Here is a 25,993-nt window from a genome sequence, read left to right as displayed (position 1 = left end):
TTGAAAATAACAGTCATTGATTACGTTGAGCCACGATCACATATGTAAAAAACAATATTTGTGGTAATACTTGGGAACAGATTTCCTAAATTAAACTAATTTTAGCTGAATTCCTGGTGATTTTAGTGTATTTTACTACCGGTCAAAAGTTTTAGAACACCTACTCATTCAAGGGTTTCTCTTTATTTTTACTATTTTCTACATTGTAGAATAATAGTGAAGACATCAAAACTATGAAATAACACATATGCTTCAACAAATTACTGAGTAAAGGGTCTGAATACTTATGTAAATAGGATATTTAAGTTTCTTATTTTTTATAAATGTGCAACAATTTCTAAAAACCTGGTTTTGTTTGTCATTATGGGGTATTGTGTGTAGATTGATGAGGGGAAAAAAATATTGAATCCATTTTAGACTAAGGCTGTAACGCAACATAATGGTCGAAAAAGTCAAGGGGTCTGAATACCTTCCGATTGTACTGTATATACTGAACAAAAATATAAATGCAACATGTAAAGTGTTGGTGCCATGTCCCATGAGCTGAAATAAAAGATCCCATTAATTTTCCATATGCACAAAAAGCTTATTTCTGTCAAATTTTGTGAACAAATTTGTTAACATCCCTGTTCGTGAGCATTTCTCCTATCAAGAAGCTGATTAAACAGCATGATCATTACACAGGTTCACCTTGTGCTGGGGACAATAAAAGGCCACTCTAAAATGTGCAGTTTTGTCACACAACACGATGCCACAGATGTCTCAAGTTTTGAGGGAGTGTGCAATTGGCATGCTGACTGCAGGAATGTCCACCAGAGTTGTTGCTAGAGAATGTAATGTTAATTTCTCTACCATAAGCCGCCTCCAACGTCGTTTTAGAGAATTTGGCAGTACGTCCAACCGGCCTCACAACCGCAGACCACGTGTAACCACGCCAGCCCAGAACCTCCACATCCGGCTTCTTCACCTGTGGGATCGTCTGAGACCAGCCACCCGTACAGCTGATGAAACTGAGGAGTATTTATGTCTGTAATAAAGCCCTTTTTTGGGGGAAAACTCATTCTGATTGGCTGGGCCTGGCTCCCCAGTGGGTGGGCCTGGCTCCCTTCCCAGTCATGTGAAGTCCATCGATTAGGGCCTAATGAATTTATTTAAATTGACTGATTTCCTTATATGAACTGTAACTCAATAAAATCGTTTAAATTGTTGCATGTTGCATTTATATTTTTGTTCAGTATATACAGTGCCTTGCAAAAGTATTCATACCCCTTGGCGTATTTTCCTATTTTGTTGCATTACAACCTTTAATTTAAATGGATTTTTTTTTGTATTTCATGTAATGGACATACACAAAATAGTCCAAATTGGTGAAGTGAAATGAAAAAAATAACTTGTTTAAAAAAATTTGAAAAAATAAATAACGGAAAAGTGGTGCGTGCATATGTATTCACCTCCTTTGCTATGAAGCCCCTAAATAAGATCTGGTGCAATCAATTACCTTCAGAAGTCACATAATTAGTTAAATAAAGTCCACCTGTGTGCAATCTAAGTGTCACATGATCTGTCACATGATCTCAGTATATATACACCTGTTCTGAAAGGCCCCAGAGTCTGCAACACCACTAAGCAAGGGGCACCACCAAGCAAGCGGCACCATGAAGACCAAGGAGCTCACCAAACAGGTCAGGGACAACGTTGTGGAGAAGTACAGATCAGGGTTGGGTTTTAAAACAATATCTGAAACTTTGAACATCCCACGGAGCACCATTAAATCCATTATAAAAAATTTGAACGAATATGGCACCACAACAAACCTGCCAAGAGAGGGCCGCCCACCAAAACTCACGGACCAGGCAAGGAGAGCATTAATCAGAGAGGCAACAAAGGGACCAAAGATAACATTTACATTTTTACATTTTAGTAATTTAGCAGACGCTCTTATCCAGAGCGACTTACAGTTAGTGAGTGCATACATTTTTCATACTGGCCCCCTGTGGGAATCAAACCCACATCCCTGGCGTTGCAAGCGCCATGCTCTACCAACTGAGCTACAGGAGGGCTGCAAAGCTCCACAGCGGAGATTGGAGATATCTGTCCATAGGACCAATTTAAGCCGTACACGCCACAGAGCTGGGCTTTACGGAAGAGTGGCCAGAAAGAAGCCATTGCTTAAAGAAAAAAATAAGCAAACACGTTTGGTGTTCGCCAAAAGGCATGTGGGAGACTCCCCAAACATTACATTTACATTTTAGTCATTTAGCAGACGCTCTTATCCAGAGCGACTTACAGTTATATGGAAGAAGGTACTCTGGTCAGATGAGGCTAAAATGTAGGTTTTTGGCCATCAAGGACAGCGCTATGTCTGGCGCAAACCCAACATCTCTCATCACCCAGAGAACACCAATGTTTTTCATCGGCAGGGACTGAGAAACTGGTCAGAATTGAAAGAATGATGGATGGCGCTAAATACAGGGACATTTTTGAGGGAAACCTGTTTCAGTCTTCCAGAGATTTGAGACTGGGACGGAGGTTCACCTTCCAGCAGGACAATGACCCTAAGCATACTGCTAAAGCAACACTCAAGTGGTTTAAGGGGAAACATTTACATGTCTTGGAATGGCCTAGTCAAAGGCCAGACCTCAATCCAATTGAAAATCTGTGGAATGACTTAAAGACTGCTGTACACCAGCGGAACCCATCCAACTTGAAGGAGCTGGAGCAGTTTTGCCTTGAAGAATGGGCAAAAATCCCAGTGGCTAGATGTGCCAAGCTATTAGAGACATACCGACAAAGAATCTGGAATGGTCTGTGAATAAAGAATAAAAACTTGATTTAGTTAAGTTGATACCAAAGTAGAGAATTGGAAAGTTGATCTTTATAATAGACTGTGTATCATTTAATACCCTTTTACTAAACTGAATTATGACTGAAGTTAGTTACTCAAGGAGGCTTCCTTATGATAATAGTCTTATGATGATAGAAACTGATGAGACAAACCTAATTTGGAAAATACCTGCTTGATGGTAGCTATTAACCCCACTTAAAATCTCTCTCACGCACTCTCACGCTCTCTTTCTCTCTATATCTCTCTATTTCTCCTCTCAGAGGTGGCTTGGTGGCAATTTCATGGTAAGATAAAGAGCAGCTAGGAGAAATTATCCCCCGCAAAATGGATCTAAACAATTGCTAAGTGGAACATCAGAGAAAAAGGAGAGAAAAAAAGGGTGTTGCAGTTGGCACTTTTAACTTGTATTATCTCCCCAGAACAAGGCATGTTGCTGCATGCTCAGCGGTGATGTGGAGGATAGATGAGACCTGGAGGTGTTGGTTGGCTTCCACACTGAGACTAAACCTGGCACTGTAGATGACATAACAGAGGATGAACCATGGTGGGGTTATTGGACAAAGCTATTCCCCCACATAGACTAGTCCTGAGGAAACAATTTCGATCTAGGGGTACGTTCCAAAAGAAGTTGGAATAGGGTGCCATTTGGGATGCAGAAATCTAGGTTTAGGTGTTTCAAAATATGCTGCTAGAGGTAAAGGATATGTTCCTTCTCAACTTGGCACTCATAACCTGCATTATGGTTTTGGCTTGGCTACTGAGCACATGCAGAGCTGGCACTAGCTGACATAACAGAGCAGGAGCAGCCAGCATCTGGTTTGTCCTTAACATTAATCTTGTAGGTCCTGGCATGGGTTCCCTGGGCTAGGCTGGGCTGGTGTTGCAGTGTTCCACTATGAGCTAGCCAGGGCTCCTCTCTTTCTGATTGATTGTGTTAGTGGAGTTTCTACAACCAAAGAGCATCATTTATTCATTCATGACTTCATTCTTTCTCTAATCTAGCTGACTCAGCTGCCCATTGTTGCATTGGTTTGCTACTGTTAGCGGACTGATCATACAGTGATTCACGGCTAACACGGCTAACATCACGGCCATCGAGATGTTAGCTATTAAAATCAGATCCAATAATAATATCAGAGGATTAGAAATACAGGGCTTAAAAACAAAGGTGTCATTGTACGCTGATGATTCATGTTTTCTTTTAAATCCACAACTAGAATCCCTCCACAGCCTCATAGAGGATCTAGATATATTTTCTAACCTCTCTGGATTACAACCAAATTATGACAAATGTACTATATTACGTATTGGATCACTAAAAAATACAATTTTTACATTACCATGTAGTTTACCAATAAAATGGTCTGATGGTGATGTGGATATACTCGGAATACATATCCCAAAGGAAATAAATGATCTCACTTCAATCAATTTTAATAGAAAGTTAGCAAAAATAGATAAGATCTTACTACCATGGAAAGGAAAATACCTGTCAATTTGTGGAAAAATCACCCTGATTAACTCTTTAGTATTATCCCAGTTTACCTATTTGCTTATGGTCTTGCCTACGCCTAGCGAACAGTTTTTTAAATTATATGAGAAAAACATATTCAATTTTATTTGGAACGGCAAGCCAGACAAAATTAAAAGGGCATATTTATATAATTAATATGAATTCGGAGGACAGAAATAATTAAATATTAAAGCATTAGACCTATCACTAAAAGCTTCAGTCATACAAAAGTTATACTTAAATCCGAACTGGTTCTCAAGCAAATTAGTAAGATTGTCTCACCCAATGTTCAAGAAAGGCCTTTTTCCCTTTATTCAGATTACAACAACTCATTTGCAGTTATTTGAAAAGGAAATAATCTCCCAAATATCACTATTTCTAAAACAAGCCATAGAAAGTTGGTTGCAATTTCAATTTAATCCTCCAGAAACGACAGAACAAATAATGCAACAAATATTGTGGTTAAATTCAAATATACTAATTGACAAAAAACCTTTATTTTTTGACAGAATTTAAAAAAAAAAAGGTATAATCTTCGTAAATGATATCATCGGTAGGACTGGTGGAGTTATGTCGCACATGCAGCTAACAAAAACATATGGAAATGTCTGCTCTACCCAAAATTACAACCAAATAATTGCAGCCTTACCGCAAAAGTGGAAGAGGAAAGTGGAAGGGGGAGAAAGTAAGGAACTTGTCTGTCGGCCTTGCATTAAAGAACATAATTGGTTAAGGAAAACTGTGATAAATAAAAAAGTATATCAGTTTCACTTAAGGACCAAAGGATTGACAGCCGTCCCATATAGATTGCAAAATAGTTGGGAAGAGATCTTTGACGTACCGATCCCATGGCATAGTGTTTATGAACTGACACGCAAAACGACACTGGATTCAAAAATTAGAATCTTTCAATTTAAATTATTATATAAAATTCTTGCTACCAATAGAATGTTATTTATATGGGGGATACAATCTTCCCAGCTCTGCAGATTTTGCTGTGACAGAATCATTAGATCATTTGTTTTGGTTCTGTCCATTTGTAGCTTGTTTTTGGACACAGGTCCAGGAATGGCTAAAGGATTGCAATATTTACCTGGAGCTAACCTTGTAGATAGCATTACTGGGTGATCTGAAAAGTCATAGTCAATCGATCAATAATATAATAATTCTTTTAGCAAAAATGTTTATTTTTAATTCACAATCTGTAGAAGCAATGAGAATAGAAAGGTTCAGAACTTTTGTAAAACATCACAGTACGGTTGAAATATATATGGCAAATAGAAATCCTATATGGATGGTGTTAAGAGATAGATGGGAGGTATTGAATAGAGTTGAAAGATGGGACTAATAACAAATAACAACAAATAATAACAAAGATAGCTAATAATGTAAGCATACTGTGTCCATAATAAGTATATAGGTTGTATGTTGGGAGCTTTTGGGAAAGAGCACAGTTAGAAAGATATGGCATATAGAAGCAAACCGGATGGACATCATGAAAATGATCGGAGAGGTTGAGAGTAGAAGAAGTTCAGGAGCAAAAAAAATAAATATATATATATATATAATAGAATTATTGTAAAATTAACTGTGTCCATAAGGTGTAGATAGTAAGTATAGACCGGAAGTAGAGGCCTGGGCATTGTTGTTCACTAATTTACTCGGTTGAAAAGTAATAAAGGGGAGTATATATATAAAAAACATGGGGGATTGGAAGTGATGCAGACAATTACATTGATAGAAGATACAATCTATCTGCAATATTAAGCTGATCCCCCCCCCCCCCCGAAAAAAAAAAATAACTACACGGCTGGAATGCACTTTTGACCAATCAGATTGCATGGCCAGAACTAACCGTTTCGTAATCAACAAGGCAACAGCAAACATATTGTCCCCCAACAATGATGCAGCGCCCCCCTTGGGCCAATCATGGATCTCTATGGTGGATCTCTATGGCAAATGCATCATTCACCCAGGTTTCGTCAAAATCGGATCAGTGGTGTCTGAGATATCTCATGGGTTAGCTAGACTCAAATCCCTGAGCACGTGTGCCAAATTTCATCAAACAGATCAAGAGATATAAACATGCGCCCATTATAGCGCCACCGTGTGGTCGATATGAATGTTCTTGCAAAATATTGCGTTGAGAGACATTTGTCCATAGATGCCAGATATCAAGTTTCGTGCAGATCGGTCATTCGTTGCCATTTTTTCATGACTTTAGGTCAAATGGGGTGAGGGGCGTGACCTTTCAAAGTTAGCATTTTCAATCTCTTGTTATAGCGCCACCATCTGGCCAATTGGTGACATTTTGTAAATGCAAATTAAGCACTTCTGTTAAAACGGTAAACAAACATCAATGTTAACAAAAGTAGACATAAATTAAACAAAAGGTTTTTCAGTACATAGCACCATTATATCCCTGACAGGGGTAGGAAGTTGGCTATAATAATAATAATATGCCATTTAGCAGACGCTTTTATCCAAAGCGACTTACAGTCATGCGTGCATACATTTTTGTGTATGGGTGGTCCCGGGGATCGAACCCACTACCCTGGCGTTACAAGCGCCGTGCTCTACCAGCTGAGCTACAGAGGACCACAAATGCCAGGCTATCCTGTGATGGAATAGAATCAAGTCAAAGAAACCGGTAAAATGTCTCAATAGAGCAGTTCACTGTGAGAAGGCCACACTGCGTCTAATATAGTCATTCACCCAAGATTGGTCAAAATCGGGCCAGTGCTGTTTGAGATACACCGTGTGACTAACGTACAGATCCAAAATCCATGGGGAACAACAATATAGCATTGCTACAGGAATGTATAAAGAAGCTAGGAGATTAATCATGAGAAGAACCATATCTCATATGTCTCCGTCCTTCTCTGCTCTATCCAAGCAGCCAGTGAGTCAGTCGGTGGTTAGTCAAAGCTAGCCGAATGGATTTCAGAGGCCATGACTTTAACCCCACCTCAATATGAGTTGCTCTTATTGTTAATGGCAACCTGGCATAGGTGGCTCGTCACCTGTCTGCACGCACGCACGCACACACACACACACACACACACCACACTAGCCTGCCTGTCTGCCTGACTACAATACCATCTGGGCCACAGCAGATAAAAGCTCATATGTTGCACCCGCGTTGCCTGCAGGTCCGGCGGACGCAGTGAACCCTGAATTTGTGAAGCGATGGAGAGATTTGTGGCGGGCTGAGCAGAGGAGAGGAGAAAAGAGGAGACTGACGGTGGTTAAAGCATGCTGAGCCAGCCCTGTCACACACTCATGGTTTATGCTGTCAAAAATCCTGCTGCTAAAGCCCCTTTTTTAACCACAGTGCTTTTGAATTAAAATCAAACAAATAGGTTTCAGGGCTATGGCAGGAGGGGATCTATGTGCTGCAAGGGGGGGTTTATTCATTTTGGGTTCACTAACAATCACGTTTCAGAGAGTGGTAGTACTGTTCACCTGAAGTGTTCCCCTGAAGTCTGAAATGTTGTTTATATGGTCTGTGTCCCAAATGGCACCCAATTCCCCACATGGGGCACTACTTTTGACCAGGCTCTGGTCAAAAGTAGTGCCCTATATAGGGAATATAGTGCCATTCAGAAAGGGCCTATGGTATGTGGTTAAAGGTATTTAGGTGTGGAGAATTGTTGATTGAGTCCACTGTTATCCCCTAACTAATGCAGACTCTAGACATACTCTTGTTTCATTGTTTTCACACAGCTTGATTACATGATGACATGATGTTCTGTCAAAACGACACAATGAAGTGTGAGTCATGAGTTGTAAATTATATGTTAAACGTAATAAAGCTATTTTTATTTCTAAAACATGTTCATCTCCCCTTTTTTTCTCTCTCTGTGTTTGCCAGGTTTGGACCTGAGACAAGTCCAGGTGGTAGCATTATCTACCGGGACCAAATGTATCAAGGGAGAATACATCAGTAACCAAGGACTGGTGGTCAACGACTGTCACGCTGAAATCACAGCCAGAAGGGCCTTGGTTCGCTACCTCTACTCTCAGTTAGAGCTCTTCTTAAGGTAACAACATCTAATGCTTCTGTAACATATTATAAGCAGTGTTATAAGGCGTCATTGTAAGGGCTCATACAAGCTTATAACACCTAATAAAACATTATACCTGCAGGCATTAAGTAAAGTGTTGATGAACTTCCTATACTCTCAGTAATAACATCACATTTAGTCTCCTTTGAATTGTACAAGAGTAGGCATGGGTGTTTTACTAATGATCCTTTCAAGTAAAATGAGGGATATGTAAATTAATGTGATATAATGGATGTGTTTTTAAACCACTCTACATGAGTTATTTTCGAAGATGTTCATTAAATGCTCCTAAAAATAAGATGCTAAATCAGATCATATTATAGAACTTGTAGCTACGCTTAAATGACAATTATGTTCTTACTTAGCACCATGGTAACAGAGAAGCGTTATACAACAAAGACATTTTCATAATCAAGGTGTCATACTGTAGATAGACTGTTATTGTGCCAAAGCATGAATTCCTGATGAAAATGATATACGTTACATTCTTTGGCTTGTGAAACCGCTATAACTACCTCTACAAAACCTAATGTTTGCCCCACCAGAGAAGAAACACAGTCTTCTAAAAATTCTAGTTTTTAGTTTGAAATTCTCCAACCTACACAAGCACTTTGGTAAATTGCATCATGTGCTACTATGAACCAATCTTACCTGCCAGGCCCTTCTGGCTACTAAATTGCCAGCCTGATGTGTCAGATTAGAGTAGAAAAGGCAAGCTCCTTTAATGTCATATTAGCATAATACAGTGTATTGACTTTTGTCTTTCCTCAATGTATAATATAATCACTGGGCCAGAGTCTCAGCGGCTGAGCAAGAGAAAGCTAATGGGAAAGATAAGTCCTATGAAAATAGCCAAACATAATGCCATAACTGACATATTTTCACCCTGTAGCTCACTTGGTAGGGCATGGCGCTTGCAACGCCAGGGTTGTGGGTTCGTTTCCCACGGGGGGCCAGTATGAAAAATGTATGCACTCACTAACTGTAAGTCGCTCTGGATAAGAGTGTCTGCTAAATGACCCAACATTTTTTTATTAAAAGACTCGGGTTGAGACAGAAAGCTTCGTAGGGAATATACTAGTATCATGCAATGCATGTCTCCAGAGATTAAGAATCTAAATAAATAAATAAATAAAATAAATGGTATATTAGTACATGGTAGAACTGAATTCTCTGAATTCAAGGCATCAAATAGTAAACATGTGGCATGGTTCAATATGGATTTGTGAAATTTAAGTATATTTCAGTAAAACAAATATTTGCAGGCTCAGTTGGTAGTAGCAGCTACTGTCACACGTCACAATCAGTAGCTGAATAGCTGACTGAAGTTTTAGTGGGTAGCCTTGTGTCTAGTATCAGTCAAGGATCATAGTCATTTCAACCGTTCAGGGATGATGTAGGAGAAACTGGTATACACACACACACACACACACACACACACACAAACACACACACACCACCAGCCCTCTGCTCTCAGTGATGTATCATCCAGTTGAGACAGACTGAGTAATGTTCAGGGGGCCGACAGTGACAGAGAGAGAAACTGCTTTGGTCAGGGAGAAGGCCAGTGTTTGTAATCACTCGCTCTCTCCCTCTGTTTCAGTTCATCATTGAAACACAGACGGGGGGTTATGTGTGTACTGTGATAGATAGTGGTCACTTCTCATCTGTCTTCTCTTCTTCCTCATCTCCTCTTTCTCTTTCTTCTTCTCTGAAGCAAAAGGCGAGAGGACTGGGAAGAGTCGATATTCGTCCGGCACAAGGAGTCAGGGTACCGGTTGAGGGACAACGTCCATTTCCATATGTACATCAGCACGTCGCCCTGTGGAGACGCTCGCCTCAACTCGCCCTACGAAGTCACCACCGACCGTAAGACAGACTCTCTCTCTTTCCATCGTTATCGCTCGTTTATTTTCCCTCCCTCTCTCCTGTCTTCTTTGTGGTTTGGTGTCTTTTTCTCTTTACCAGAGTTTTTTTAAAGGGAACATCTTCTGCCGGCTGAGATGTTGAAAGCGACTGCTCTGCTTTTGTCAGACGCTGTCAGAAAACTGGCATCCCTTTCATGTCACATTACATCCACAGGCCTTTCAGACTGCCAAGCCACTGTGCTAAACAGATGACATTTTAATGCTTACTCCATAAAAAAAATGTATATTCATTTAGATGGCGACGGCTGGCATTCGTTTTTATGTGTGACTTACAGGGTTAGCAATGTAATCTGCTTGGCAGTTTTCCATCAAAAATATTTCCCCCCCTTTTTTCTCTTAGACAGATCTATTCAGCACTGTAGCCATGCTGCTGGTGTATCATTATATTGATGTGGAGGTTCTCACACACACACACACACACACACACACACACTAAAGCGAAGGAGAAAAACATTTGAGGAGGCAAATTAATCACACCAGTATGAAAGGAACTGAGAGACTGTCTCCCTGGAAAGCTTTGAACTTCACTTTCTTGGTCATTAAACCTTTTAAATTTTCATCAATCAGCTTTTACAGATTAGAAAATTACTTATGCAGAAGCGTCTCCCATAATACCTTTCTCTGCCTTTTTCTCAATACTTCAGAGGGGAACTCGAGGCTTAACTTTAACCTCATTGCATCAAGTGCAGCATAGCAACACACACACACACAGAGAGAGAGAGAGAGAGAGAGAGAGAGAGAGAGAGAGAGAGAGAGAGAGAGAGAGAGAGAGAGAGAGAGAGAGAGAGAGAGAGAGAGAGAGAGAGAGAGAGAGAGAGAGAGAGAGAGAGAGAGAGAATATCTATAGTGGAGAACTACTTGGCAAATGGTTTAGAATCATTGCCTTTTCATGGGGTGGTTGATTTCCGTATGGGATGGATATAAGGTGGAATTGCAGGCAGATACATAGAGACACAACGCTAGGCATGATCGTGTGTGCTACATACTGTATAGAACCAGTCAGATACACAGACATAGATGAATGAATTCATGAATGAATGAATGAACAAATCTATTAATTAACGAATGAATCAATTAATACCCACACAGACACACAAATAAGACTGACCGTCCGTCTCTGTTCCATTCCCAGTGCACAGCAGCAGACACCTGCTGAAGAAGTTCCACAGCCACCTGAGGACCAAGATCGAGTCTGGGGAGGGGACCCTGCCTGTGAGGTCCTCCAGAGGGGCGGTCCAGACCTGGGACGGGGTACTGCAGGGGGAACAGCTCATCACCATGTCCTGCACAGACAAGATCACCAGGTTAGATCATCAGACACACACAAACACACCATCTCTATGGTTACCATGAAAACACACTTTTCCCCTCCCCTGTCGAATTTTAGGACCTGCTATGTCATCAAAGGTAAAGCATATATGATCTGCCTATATGACATTTCAGAGGACAGGATGAAAATCGTTGAATCAACAGACAGACAGTCATAGCCAGAGGTAAAACAAAACAGTGGAAGTCACAAAGTAAAGGGCGATGTTCACAAAGGCCAAACTCTGAATAATCCAGACACTGCACAGACAGGAACGAAAACACAGGCATTTATTGATCTAAGGGCTATCTTTATTGGAGGACTACCTTTTTTATGAAAACACATGATCCCTGTTTAAACAGAGCATTTAAAAAGATGGCTTTATTGACTACAGAGAAGGGTTAGGATTGGTCTGATATTTACTCTGTGTGTGGTGGATAAATCTCTGCCCAAGAGCAGGAGAAACAGAACAGGAGCAGGGAACCGGAGATATCATTCAGTCAGTCAGTCAGTGACTTGTGTTTTTGGTTTTTCTCCTGTTGACTGAATGACGCTGATTTTTCATATGAGGTTGCATAGGATAATCCTATACTAATTAGTTAATGTAGGGGTCTGAGTCATTGTTTTAATCCCCTGGCCCTCACACTACCTCCTGGTCTTAGGTTGCCTAGTGCACTATAGGGAATAGGATTCCATTTGGGACTTTACCATGGTCTTTAACAGTCTTTAACAGTACACCCACAGTACAGTGAATAAGGTCTGCTACCTCTGCTGTGTGATATTCCTCCACCACCTACCCAGAGAGAGGGTTCTGGGATCTGACATGAGGGGAGACAAGGCGGTAGTGTATCGAGGCTTAAGTTCAGGGTGATTTTTTTACTCACCACTAGTGTTTTTTTCTGAGAGGTGTCTTTTGACAGCAATAAATTATCCCCTTGTTCTCGATACGGATGTTGAAGACAGTGATGTTGAATTAAATCTCTCGTTCTCACCCTGTCTCTTTTCACAGGGATGTGAGAGTGTCCACACATTAGCTGTATTATCTAACTCAACTAGGGAGAGATGTGGCGATGGCAGCTAGCAGCACTGTTTCCCTACAATTCTCCCGATAGTTGGAGGTTAATTGGTGCTGCTAGCCGCTAGCGGGTTTTTTGACATATAGGATACAACAACATCTGCCTGGCCATACCTGTCATAATCTCGATACATAAAGGTAATTGCCAAAATAAAGGAAATTCCATAATTTTGTGTTTTGTTGATGGTGGTGGGAAACGCTGTCTAAGTCGCTGCTCCATAAGTGTTCAATTGAGTTGAGATCTGGTAACTGAGACACACACACACACACACACATACATACAGTGCCTTGCAAAAGTATTAATCTCCCTTGGCGTTTTTCCTATTTTGTTGCATTACAACCTGTAATTTTTATTTGGATTTCATGTAATGGACATACACAAAATAGTCCAAATTAGTGAAGTGAAATGAAAAAAAGAACTTGTTTCAAAGAATTCTAAAAAATTAATAACGGAAAAGTGGTGCGTGCATATGTATTCACCCCCTTTACTATGAAGCCCCTAAATAAGATCTGGTGCAACCAATTACCTTCAGAAGTCACTTACATAATTAGTTAAATAAAGTCCACCTGTGTGCAATCTAAGTGTCACATGATCTCAGTATACAGTTGAAGTCGGAAGTTTACATACACCTTAGCCAAATATATTTAATCCAAGTAAAAATTCCCTGTTTTAGGTCAGTGTTTCGGGTAGCCTTCCACAAGCTTCCCACAATAAGTTGGGTGAATTTTGTCCAATTCCTCCTGACAGAGCTGGTGTAACTGGGTCAGGTTTGTAGGCCTCCTTGCTCGCACACGCTTTTTCAGTTCTGCCCACAAATTTTCTATAGGATTGAGGTCAGGGCTTTGTGATGGTCACTCCAATACCTTGACTTTGTTGTCCTTAAGCCATTTTGCCACAACTTTGGAAGTATGCTTGGGGTCATTGTCCATTTGGAAGACCCATTTGCGACCAAGCTTTACTTCCTGACTGATGTCTTGCTTCAATATATCCACATAATTTTCCTTCCTCAATATGCCATCTATTTTGTGAAGTGCACCAGTCCCTCCTACAGTAAAGCACCCCCACAGTATGATGCTGCCACCCCCATGCTTCACGGTTGGCATGGTGTTCTTCGGCTTGCAAGCATCCCCCTTTTTCCTCCAAACATAACGATGGTCATTATGGCCAAACAGTTCTATTTTTGTTTCATCAGACCAGAGGACATTTCTCCAAGACGTATGATCTTTGTCCCCATGTGCAGTTGCAAACCGTAGTCTGGCTTTTTTATGTTGGTTTTGGAGCAGTGGCTTCTTCCTTGCTGAGCGGCCTTTCAGGTTTTGTCGATATAGGACTAGTTTTACTGTGGATATAGATACTTTTGTACATGTTTCCTCCAGCATCCTTTGCTGTTGTTCTGGGATTGATTTGCACGTTTCGCACCAAAGTACGTTCATCTCTAGGAGACAGAATGTGTCTCCTTCCTGAGTGGTATGACGGCTGCGTGGTCCCATGGTGTTTATACTTGCGTACTATTGTTTGTACAGATGAACGTGGTACCTTCAGGCGTTTTGAAATTGCTCTCAAGGATGAACCAGACTTGTGGAGGTCTACAATTTATTTTGATTTTCCCATGATGTCAAGCAAAGAGACACTGGGTTTGAAGGTAGGCCTTGAAATACATCCACAGGTACAACTCCAATTGACTCAAATGATGTAAATTAGCCTATCAGAAGCTTCTAAAGCCATGACATCATTTTCTGGAATTTTCCAAGCTGTTTAAAGGCACAGTCAACTTAGTGTATGTAAACTTCTGACCCACTGGAATTGTGATACATTGAATTATAAGTGAAATAATCTGTCTGTAAACAATTGTTGGAAAAATTACTTGTGTCATGCACAAAGTAGATGTCCTAACCGACTTGCCAAAACTATAGTTTGTTAACAATACATTTGTGGAGTGGTTGAAAAATGAGTTTTAATGACTCCAACCTAAGTAAACAGGTCAGGGACAAAGTTGTGGAGAAGTACAGATCAGGGTTGGGTTATAAAAAAATATCAGAAACTTTGAACATCCCACGGAGCACCATTAAATCCATTATTAAAAAATTGAAAGAATTTGGCACCACAACAAACCTGCCAAGAGAGGGCCGCCCACCAAAACTCATGGACCAGGCAAGGAGGGCATTAATCAGAGAGGCAACAAAGAGACCAAAGATAACACTGAAGGAGCTGCAAAGCTCCACAGTGGAGATTGGAGTATCTGTCCATAGGACCACTTTAAGCCATACACTCCACAGAGCTGGGCTTTACGGAAGAGTGGCAAGAAAAAAGCCATTGCTTAAAGAAAATAATAAGCAAACACGTTTGGTGTTCGCCAAAAGCCATGTGGGAGACTCCCCAAACATATGGAAGAAGGTACTCTGGTCAGATGATAAGATTGAGCTTTTTGGCCATCAAGGAAAACACTATGTCTGGCGCAAACCCAACACCTCTCATCACCCCGAGAACACCATCCCCACAGTGAAGCATGGTGGTGACCGGTATAATGCCGTGGGGATGTTTTTCATTGGCAGGGACTGGGAAACTGGTCAGAACTGAAGGAATGATGGATGGCGCTAAATAAAGGGAAATTCTTGAGGGAAACCTGTTTCAGTCTTCCAGAGATTTGAGACTGGGACGGAGGTTCACCTTCCAGAAGGACAATGACCCTAAGCATACTTCTAAAGCAACACTTGAGTGGTTTAAGGGGAAACATTTAAATGTCTTGGAATGGCCTAGTAAAAGCCCAGACCTCAATCCAATTCAGAATCTGTGGTATGACTTAAAGATTGCTGTACACCAGCGGAACCCATCCAACTTGAAGGAGCTGGAGCAGTTTTGCCTTGAAGAATGGGCAAAAATCCCAGTGGCTAGATGTGCCAAGCTTATAGAGACATACCCAAGAGCTGTAATTGCTGCAAAAGGTGGCTCTACAAAGTATTGACTTTGTAGAGCCAAAGTCTACATTTCTTGTTTGTTTCACAAAAAAAATTATTTTGCATCTTCAAATTGGTAGACATGTTGTGTAAATCAAATGATACAAACCCCCCCAAAATCAATTTTAATTCCAGGTTGTAAGGCAACAAAATAGGAAAAATGCCAAGGGGGATGAATACTTTCGCAAGTCACTGTACGTGACCATAAGTATGTGGACACCTGCTCGTCGAACACCTGCTCGTCGAACATATTAATGCCCAAAATCATGGGCGTTAATATGGAGTAGGTCCCCCTGTTGCTGCTAAAGGTGTTTGATGGGGTTGAGGTCAGGGCGCTGTTCAGGCCAGTCAAGTTCTTCCACACCGATCTCGACAAACCATTTCTGTATGGACCTTGCTTTGTGCACGGGGGCATTGTCATGCTGAAACAGGAAAGGGCGTTTCCCAAACGGTTGCCACAAAGTTGGATGCACAGAATCGTATAGAATGTAATTTTATGCTGTAGTGTTAAGATTTCCATTCACTGGAACTAAGGGGCCTAGCCCGAACCATGAAAAACTGCCTCAGACCATTTTTCCTCTTCCACCAAACTTTCAGTTGGCACTATGCATTGGGCCAGGTAGTGTTCTCCTGGCATCCGCCAAACACAGATTTGTCCATCAAACTGCCAGATGGTGAAGCGTGATTCATCACTCCAGAGAACGTGTTTCCACTGCTCCAGAGTCCAATGGCGGCGAGCTTTACACCACTCCAGCCGACGCTTGGTATTGCGCATAGTGATCTTAGGCTTGTTTGCGGCTGCTCGGCCATAGAAACCCATTTCATGAAGCTCCCGATGAACAGTTCTTGTGTTGACGTTGCTTCCAGAGGCAGTTTGGAAGTCGGTAGTGAGTTTTGCAACCGAGGACAGACTATTTTTACACTACGCGCTTCAGCACTCGGCAGTCCCGTTCTGTAAGCTTGTGTGGCCTACCATTTATGCATTTAGCAGACGCTTTTATCCAAAGCGACTTAAGTCATGCGTGCGTGTGAGGGATCGAACCCACTACCTTGGCGTTACAAGCGCCGTGCTCTACCAGCTGAGCTACAGAGGACCACACTTCGCGGCTGAGCCGTTGTTGCTCCTAGACGTTTCACTTCACAATAACAGCACTTACAGTTGACTTGGGCAGCTCTAGCAGGGCAGAAATTTGACCAACTGACATGTTGGAAAGGTGGCATCCTATGACGGTGCCACGTTGAAAGTCACTGAGCTCTTCAGTAAGGCCATTCTACTGCCGATTTTTGTCTATGGAGATTGCATGGCTGTGTGCTCGATTTTATACACCTGTCAGCAACTTGTGTGGCTGAAATAGCCGAATCCACTAATTTGAAGGGGTGTCCACATACTTTTGTATATATAGTGTATTCTGAGGTGGCTCTCCTCTTTCCCCCTGAAAGTGACCGTTAATCTGACCAATGTGATTCAGTTGGCCGGGGCTGGAGACGCAGCGATTACATCTGTCTAGGTCACCACTATAGGTGAAAGCAATTACTTGGCAAAAAATAGAGGGATACGACACGGCAGTCAGGGGAAAGGAAAAGGGACATCCTGCTTTCTTTCTTTCTTTTTTCTTTTTTCTTTCTTTCTTTCTTTCTTTCTTTCTTTCTTTCTTTCTTTCTTTCTTTCTTTCTTTCTTTCTTTCTTTCCACCAAGCTAGACACCGTCCGACACCCTCTTTCTCTCCCTCTCCACTCCTCTTTCTCCATTTATATCCTTGTAAATTATCCTTGGCCTCCACTGAAGTGAGTGGGTTAGTGAGGGCCAGATAATTAAGGTCAGGGTGAAAGAGATAGGGATATAGAGGGAGGAGAGAGAGAGAGCGAGTGAGACAAAGAGACAAAGACAGAGGGGGGGGACCTATTTCAGCTGTAAATAGACACATCAGAGGTGAAGCCTGCCCTACTGCCACTGTCTGTTTATGTCCCACAGTTACACTCCTTGTTGTATCCCTCCCTTCATCATATATCTCCCTCCATTCATTCATCCCCCACTCCCTCATGTCATCATGTCTGTTTGCGTAGGCGTAGAGTTGTGTTACGGTAAATGAACCACCATGAAAGCGTTTGTATTTTTTAATTTTTTAATCATCGTTACTATTGTCATTATTGTGATCGTTAGTGTTTTTGAAAAAGCACAACAGGGTCTGGGAACCTGATTGACCAGAGAGTGGATGTTTGATTAAGTCAATGTATTTTTTAATTGAAGGGCCTAAATGGTTTCATATGACTATGAACCTTTATCTTCCATTTGGATTTTATGTAGATGAACACATTACTTTAATGGTCTCCATTTACGGAGAGGAGGAGGGAGGAAGAGAAGGAAGGATAGAGAGAGGACGGGAGAGAGGACGGGAGAGAGGGAGGGAGTCTCCCCCTTTAAAATTCATGCAACAGCCAGATGGCTGTCTTTTCTTGCATGAGATTAAAATATGTTTCTAATTCACAGCGTTGCTTCCTAGGTAAATTAATATTTCAAGCTAAATCATTTCTGTTTTGGTGGAAGGAGCGGGAGGGGAAAAGAGAGAATAGAGCTCTTTCTTTTGTTTGAAAAAGGACAGATCCCACTAACAGACTGTGGTGGCGCAGGTACAGCCGAGGTGGCAGTTTGCGCAGTTTAGCGATTCTTGGAAAGCATGGATGTTAATTGACTGCTCGGGGGAAGCAAAAACTATAATGACACATTATTAGTCATGAATGGGGGATGCGAGAGGAAAAGATAATTTCAATTATTACAGTCATGATAAAGATACATTGATTAGCAAAAAGAACAATGGTGTAAAAATTAGCAACATAATGTTTCCCTCTGATTGCGCTTCTCATAAGTTCTTTAGTCCAATGCTTGTGAGTACACAGCTACACAACCCAGGTACACACAGAGGGCCTCTATATCTTTGTTCTCTCGCTCTGAAAGGAGGAAATCATTATAAACATAGTAATTATGCCCCATCCATTTGTTAATGTATTCTGGAAAATAGATTAGTCTAAACAGCAAATGGCAAGGCAGTCTAGAGACATCTAGGCCTACTATCTCACCACCATTCAGATCTGGGTTCAAATACTATTTGGAGTACCAGATGGGTGGGGTTTTCAGTTTTGCAACTAAATTATTTGAAATTATTTCAAATAGTATTTGAACCCAGGTCTGCCACCAGTATAGTACTATCTCACCACCAGTATAGGCCTATCTCACCACCAGTATATTACTATATCACCACCAGTATATTACTATATCACCACCAGTATAGGCCTATCTCACCACCAGTATAGGCCTATCTCACCACCAGTATATTACTATATCACCACCAGTATATTACTATATCCCCACCAGTATAGTACTATATCACCACCAGTATATTACTATATCACCACCAGTATAGTACTATCTCACCACCAGTATAGGCCTATCTCACCACCAATATATTACTATATCACCACCAGTATAGGCCTATCTCACCACCAGTATAGGCCTATCTCACCACCAGTATAGTACTATCTCACCACCAGTATAGTACTATCTCACCACCAGTATAGTACTATCTCACCACCAGTATTATACTATCTCACCACCACACTTCTATGTAATGGATGCAGACAGGATTAGAGCTTTATTGATTATGTGTCACTCGTGGATCTTCCTAAACAAACTCAGAGGTGATTGCCCTTGTCCTTAGTCCTCGCGAAAGAAAAGCACACCTGTAAGCACAAACCCTCTAGAAGTGCATTAACCCTGATGTCACTGGTGAATATATGAATGATAATATCTGGTCGGCTGTAATGAGTGATAATGCTCTAACCTTTGTTGAGTGTGTGTGTGTGTCACCATTTGTTCCCTATCTTGTCACGTCCTTTGGCCAGATAATGATCAGATTGTCTCTGTCCATCACTGACGCTAGTTCTCCCCTCTCTCCTCTCTTCTCTTTTGTCCCCTGTCTCCTTCCTCTCTTCTCTTTCTTCTATTCCCTCCTCTCTGCCCTTCTCTCTCTCCACCCCTCTTTCTCTCTCCTCTCCTCGCGCTCTCTCTCTTTCTCACCTCTCCCCCCACCGCTCTCTCTCTCGCCTTTCCCACCTCTCCTCTCCCCCCTCTCCTTTCCTGTAGATGGAACGTCCTGGGGCTGCAGGGGGCATTGTTGAGTCACTTTGTGGAGCCGGTGTACCTCCACAGTCTGACGGTGGGCAGCCTCAGACACCCGGGTCACTTCAACAGGGTGATGAGTCAGAGACTGGAGTGCCTCGGACCGCTGCCCGCCGCCTACAGACGCAACCAGCCTCTCCTTAGTGGTAAGAGACACAGAGACAGACTGACAGCCTGACTGACTGACAGACAGACAGACAGACAATGCAACACTATACAAAATGTATCATGATGATAGTTTTAACTTTGGATATGTTTTTGGATAACAGTGTGTTCACCCTCCATACACACACGGCTAGGGAGGTAGGTTGTGCACATTACTCTTGAAGGGCATTCTGCCTCTCTAAAGATCCCCAGTGCTGCAGAACTCTGGGTAATTAGGTGTCATAAGGATGAATATTTTTACAGCTCCATCATCATCAGGAGTGATTATTGTATAGAAGGACCTTTAGTGATGATGGTCATAATGAATGTATCATTGAACCACCAAGAACACTGTAGGGTCACTTGGAAGTTGTCTGAAGTATTAAGTTAGGTACTGAAGACAGTCCATACATAAAGGACATAGTATGTCTCCATAAGAGAATTGCTCCTTCTGCTCGAAATGTGGATGTTTTGCTCAAAGGTTGACATAAATTCTTTGAGAAATGTTTGTCTTTCATTTCATCGTTGTTGACAAAGGGCAGAATGGTGACCTTTACCTTGGACAAGCAGAACTTCAAAACAAAACAGAGGTGGCCACAGACATCTGCCACAAGCATTCTGCCTGTCGTTCTAGACATCCTTCTGAGTGTGTTTCAAGTTTCAAGTTTTATTAGTCGTATGTACAAGATACGCATGGTATACATCGTCCAACGAAATGCTTACTTGCAGGTTCCTTCTCGACAATGCAACAACAATAATAAATAATAAAAGATAAGAATACGAATCCAGAATTCTAAATAATGTCACAGGTCTGGGTCGGATCTGATATGATTGTCACGGGGTAATTTTAACTGACTGATCCGAACGTGACTGCTGCAGTCGAGAGAGAGACATTTTATCATTTATGCTGCTGGTCTTGCTTTTCAGGAGAGTGGCATGTGTAGCTTGTTGTTGGCCAATCATAAGTCATCAAAGCGGCAATAGGCTACAGTCATAAAGCCTCTGTTTTTTGCAAAAGTTAGGAGATATCTAATCAATGGAATATGGAATTAAAATGATGGAATTAAAAGTTAAAGGAGGAGGAGAGGCTACAACAACCAAGAGCCAACAGGTAGGCTTCTACTTAATATTCTGAATGGAGTTGTTGTTGTTTGTAACTGTAGGATGAGAAAGCCCATGAACTGTAGCCTCAAATAGCCTAGCTAGCTAACATTAGCTAGCTTAACAAGCTTCTCCCGGTTTGATGCAGTCGAGGCAGGTACTACGTAATCATATTTGATGATAAGTAACCTAGCTATGGCAGCGATTAGTCTACTATAGCGTTGATTGGTTAGTTGCTGTCTCTCGTCTCTCCCTCCCAGCTCCCTGTGTCACTTGTTTACAGTACAGCCCCTCCCTCGCCTGCTAGAGTGGCACCTCTCTCCCTCCTCTTGCGCTTTATCAGCACCAGTTAATAAAGTAGCTTAAAATTTTATTTTTATGCTGCTTCCCTCACTCGGATCAGACCTGTTCTGGATCCGACCATGTCTATATGGAACAGGTCTAGTTGTCCTCGGGTCCGTTCGGAACGGGTCTCTATATTTTAAAAATGCATTTATGCATATCGATTCCGGGTGGGAAAGCCCCAGGTCCATTTCGGAACGGGTCCAACTTTATGGACCCATGAAGACCTCTAGTTGGAGCGGTTGGCAAATTGGAGTGGGTCCAGTGTGTCTGGCATGCTGGCCTTGATGTGGGCAATGACCAGCCTCTCAAAGTACTTCATGATGACTGAGGTGAGCGCGGCGGGGCGATAGTCATTTGGGAATGTCACTTAGTTTTTCTTGGGCACTGGGACGATGTTGGTCTCCTTAAAGCAGATGGGGACTACAGCCTGGGACGGGGACAGGTTGAAGATGTCTGAGAAGATGCCCGCCAGCTGGTCAGCACACATGCTGAGGACGCAACCAGGGATGCCATCTGGGCCGGCGGCTTTGTATTCACTCTTTTGAGAGTTTTCCTCACGTCTGCCTCGGAGAGTGAAAGCACCTGGTCGTCCGGAGCAGCAAGAGTCTTCCTGGATGACTCGGTATTGTCTGCCTCGAAGCGAGCATAGAATGTGTTAAGCTTGTCTGGGAGGAAGGCTTCGATGGGCACCGACAGCTGGTGTGTCTAAGATGGCGGCGCTGAGGAGGGCGCGCGTCTTGCCGGTTCCTGCTCGACTTTGCTTTTTTATGGCAATTTCTGCTTTAATTATTACATTGTTTAAACAGAATGTTCGTGCAATCATTTCCTACGACCGACAAACACTTCTGGATCATGAATCGGAAGCTACACACTCTCTCCTCCCAGATCTGGAATACTGCATTCACTCCTTTTTTCCCCGCAAAGTGGGCTTACCTGTTGCTCCTGGCCGAGATGACCTAAGGCAATGCCCGCGACGAAAAAGAGGAAGGAAACGGGGACTCCAAGCTAGGCTGAAAAGACAGGCTATACGGCCTCCTCTTCCTAGTATCCTGATGGCTAATGTCCAGTCGCTGGAAAACAAACTTTGTGAACTCAGTGCAAGGCTTCAATTGCAGAGGGACATCAGCGAATGCTGTGTCTTTGTGTTTACTAGGGCGGCAGGTAGCTTAGTGGGTAAGAGCGTTGTGCCAGTAACCGAAAGGTCGCTGGTTCTAATCCCCGAGCCGACTAGGTGAAAAATCTGTCGATGTGCCCTTAAGCAAGGCACTTAACCCTAATTGCTCCTGTAAGTCGCTCTGGATAAGAGCGTCTGCTAAATGACTAAAATGTAAATGTTTACTGGGACGTGTGCGTGTGTGTGTATCTTTGCTGTCTGAACCATGGAGCCAGTAGAGGACAGGGGGAGGGCTGGGGGAGGAGGAGAGGAGAGGGGGTCATTGGAGAGATGGCCCTACTCCAAATCAATGTAATCACAGCTCTTATCAGACAACCATTCATTGTGGAGGAAGGGAGTGAGAAAAGAGGAGGTGGGGGGGGAGAGAGAGAGTGGGAGAGAGGGAGGAACGGATGGTCCATTCCATTCACTCCCAGGACCCAGGACCCATGCTCCCTCCTCCTCCACCCTCCCTCCACCTTTTCATTCATCCTGCCCTGATGAGATCCTCCACCATTGTGTCTGGGCCTCTTGTTCAGGGAAATGGCTGGGTTATTTTAAGTCCTGTCATATGAAAGGCTCTGGCTCTGACTGAGTTCCCCAGGAGCTCTTATCACTGTCAACCAAATGACTCCACCTGCAGCAGAGAGCAGAGGAGGCTAAACACATCAATGAGGTTGTCCTTCAAAAAGTCACCTGGATTTAACCCAACTGGGAGACACCACACTGGAGACACGGTCTGGAGTTACTTTTACTATTAGAGAGTGTTTAGATTGTAGGCATCATGCATTGCCAGTGCTGCCTTTTGCCACAATCAATCACATTTAAGACTTTTCAATTGACATTCTTGGATGTGGCGTGGTCTAATAAAGTGTTGTCCCCTCCACATTCACAGTCCTAAGTTGCTATTCTTATTAGTGTTTAGATTGCATGTATCATGCGTTACCAGCACTGCCTTTCGCCTTGCTCACATTTGAGACTTTTCCGTTGTCCACTCAATATTAATGCTGCATGTGCGTGCAAGGCTCTAAGCAGTGGCCACAGGAATGGTTCTTGAAATAATTTTAGTGGTAGTGGTGGTGGGTTTTTAATATGAATATTTATATTTTCCAGCTATTATTATTATACATCACATAACCACAGGTTTGAATTGGTCTACTTGATGAGCTACCTGCAGAGCACTAACTAGAATAGAAAAACTGATCAAGACTTCACAGAGGAAAAATCAAATTGGCTATTACAGAGACACAAGAGTCAAGTCGATTGAAGGGATCAAATGAGGCATGAATAGAGGCAGTATGATTAGAGAGAGAGAGAGAGGGAGACAGGAGAGGGAGAGAGAGGGAGACAGGAGAGAGTGAGAGGAGAGCGAGAGCGAGATCCTCTTTTGTTCAAAGAGGTGTGTCTCTATAAGAGAATGGAGGGATGGTAATAAGAGACTAGGTGATTGTTATGTCGGCAGGCAATTCATTCCAGCTCTGAAAAGCTATAGAAAAGAAGGAAGAGAGGAATGAAAGACTGGTGAATGGAAGAGAGAAGATGGGAGGATGGGAGAATGAGTCTGCCACACAGAAAGATGATCACTGAGAATATGTGTTAAATCTATTTTGTGTTATATCTCAGAATGCATGGCTTTGTGTCCATACAATTGTATGACCAAGTCCTTTTTCTTACGGTATCTTTATCAAAACTGCTTCATCTACTAATTACTGCTATAGTAATAGCGTTATTAATTATGAGCGATTCAATCATATCATTAATATGAACACTTGTCCAGACTTAAACATTTTATTAAAATGCAGACATATTATGGTGCATGGTACTTTGCATGACTTCTTAGTTACCCTGTGTCATGGTAAACATTCCTACTTGTATTTTCTACTGTGTTTCCACCAGGGCATAACTACATTATAATCAGTGTTGATGTCTTGACAATGCTGCTACTGTTCTTAAGGGGAGTGCTGGAGTGTGTCAGATTTTTTTTTTAGCTGCACTCAGCAGGGGTGCTAATTCCCTGTGTCCGTAGGGGGGAACTGGTTGTCACTTCTCTTGTTCTGTAACGCTGGGTGCTAATTCATTGTACATGAAGTCTGGTGGCTGAGTCTCCTCTCCTCCTCCCATCCTCCTCCTCTCCCTCCTCCTCTCCTCACCATCCTCCTTTCTCAATATCCTCCTCTCCTCCTCATCTCCTCCTCATCCCATTTTCCTCCTCGCCTCCTAACCTCCTCCTCTTCTCCCCTCCTCCACCTCTCCTCCTCCTCCCCTCCACTGCTTTTTGTGCAGAGTGCTAGCGGAGCGCTATGCTAGCTAATTGGAGGTGAGAGGCTGTGTCTGATTGAGGAGTCCTCAGTGAGGGACCTCAGTATCTCAGGCACCGTGTTTACCACAGATATAGTGAAGCTTCAAACGCCCACGTTACATTATCCACGTCAACACGTTTCCCTTTAATGAAATGCACACTTGCATGCTTGATAGACCCTCTCTATCTTTCTTTTTCTCTCACTCTCTTTCTCTTATTTTCTCTCTCTTTCTTTCTCCCCAATCACTCCCCCCTCACTCTCCTCTCTCTCTCTAGCTCTCTTCCTTTTCCTATCCCTTCCTCCCTTCCTCTCTCACTCTCACCCTAGTGTATCTCTCTCTCTCTCTGTCTCTCACTCTCTCTTCCTATCCCTCCCTCCCTTCCTCTCTCCCTCTCCCCCCAGTGTCTCTAACTGCTCTCTGAGGACAGAGGCTGGTGTATAAACAGCTTGGAGTTAGAGAACCAGGTTGACTACTTTTTTGCATCACTGCAAACGTTGCATCTGTTTTTTGCTAGAGGGAGTTAACCACAAAAAAGTTAAAATGAAAAGCAAATCAAAGGTATAAAGTTCAGTTTCAGGTGAAACAAAGATACAGTAATTTCATGTTTCAGCTGTTTTTTATTCTTCAAATGTTGCATTAGTGCAAAAGTGTAGCAAATATTTCCATTTGGGCACTATTTAGTTCAATTGAGACAGCAGTCTCCAACAAGACGGTTCCCTGTCCCCATGTGTCTAATCTCTCGTGGACAGACTACATAAACATAAACGGTAGCGTAGATCTGTCATGATACACCTGGATGCATGAGATAAGGAGCAGCATTAGTTACAGTGCTTGGGGTTTTCATCACTGGTTATTTGGACAAATCACAATGTCGCAGGTGTTAGCATCTTTTTAATTTCGGAAGGGGAGGGGACATTTGGCCCATAGACTTGCCGGTAACTTGCAAAGAGAGAGGGTGGAGCTCTTCTTTCTGGTTCCGATCTCTTCTCAATATGTATGGACCCAGAACTTAAAGGTAGACTCAGCGATGTGACGTAGATGCAAAAAGTAAACAGCATAGTGGGTCAGTTTACCATGCTGTACACA

The 25,993-nt window shown here is 42.4% G+C and overlaps 1 protein-coding gene across 1 annotated transcript in view; it reads left to right on the top strand.

Annotated features, from left to right (window-relative positions):
* The window catches only part of adarb2 (adenosine deaminase RNA specific B2 (inactive)), a 62,255-nt gene that overhangs the window by 33,403 nt on the left and 2,859 nt on the right, over positions 1-25,993 (top strand). Inside the window, exons 4-7 of the mRNA XM_041861316.1 lie at positions 8,233-8,401; positions 10,143-10,294; positions 11,486-11,657; positions 19,828-20,009. Coding sequence (XP_041717250.1) covers positions 8,233-8,401; positions 10,143-10,294; positions 11,486-11,657; positions 19,828-20,009 — 675 coding nt within the window. The remainder of the gene's footprint in view (positions 1-8,232; positions 8,402-10,142; positions 10,295-11,485; positions 11,658-19,827; positions 20,010-25,993) is intronic.

Source organism: Coregonus clupeaformis, chromosome 34, assembly GCF_020615455.1.
Source record: "Coregonus clupeaformis isolate EN_2021a chromosome 34, ASM2061545v1, whole genome shotgun sequence".
NCBI lineage: Eukaryota > Metazoa > Chordata > Actinopteri > Salmoniformes > Salmonidae > Coregonus > Coregonus clupeaformis.
The sequence above is the reverse complement of the archived record's forward strand: the minus strand, read 5'-3'. Positions and strand labels throughout refer to the sequence as shown.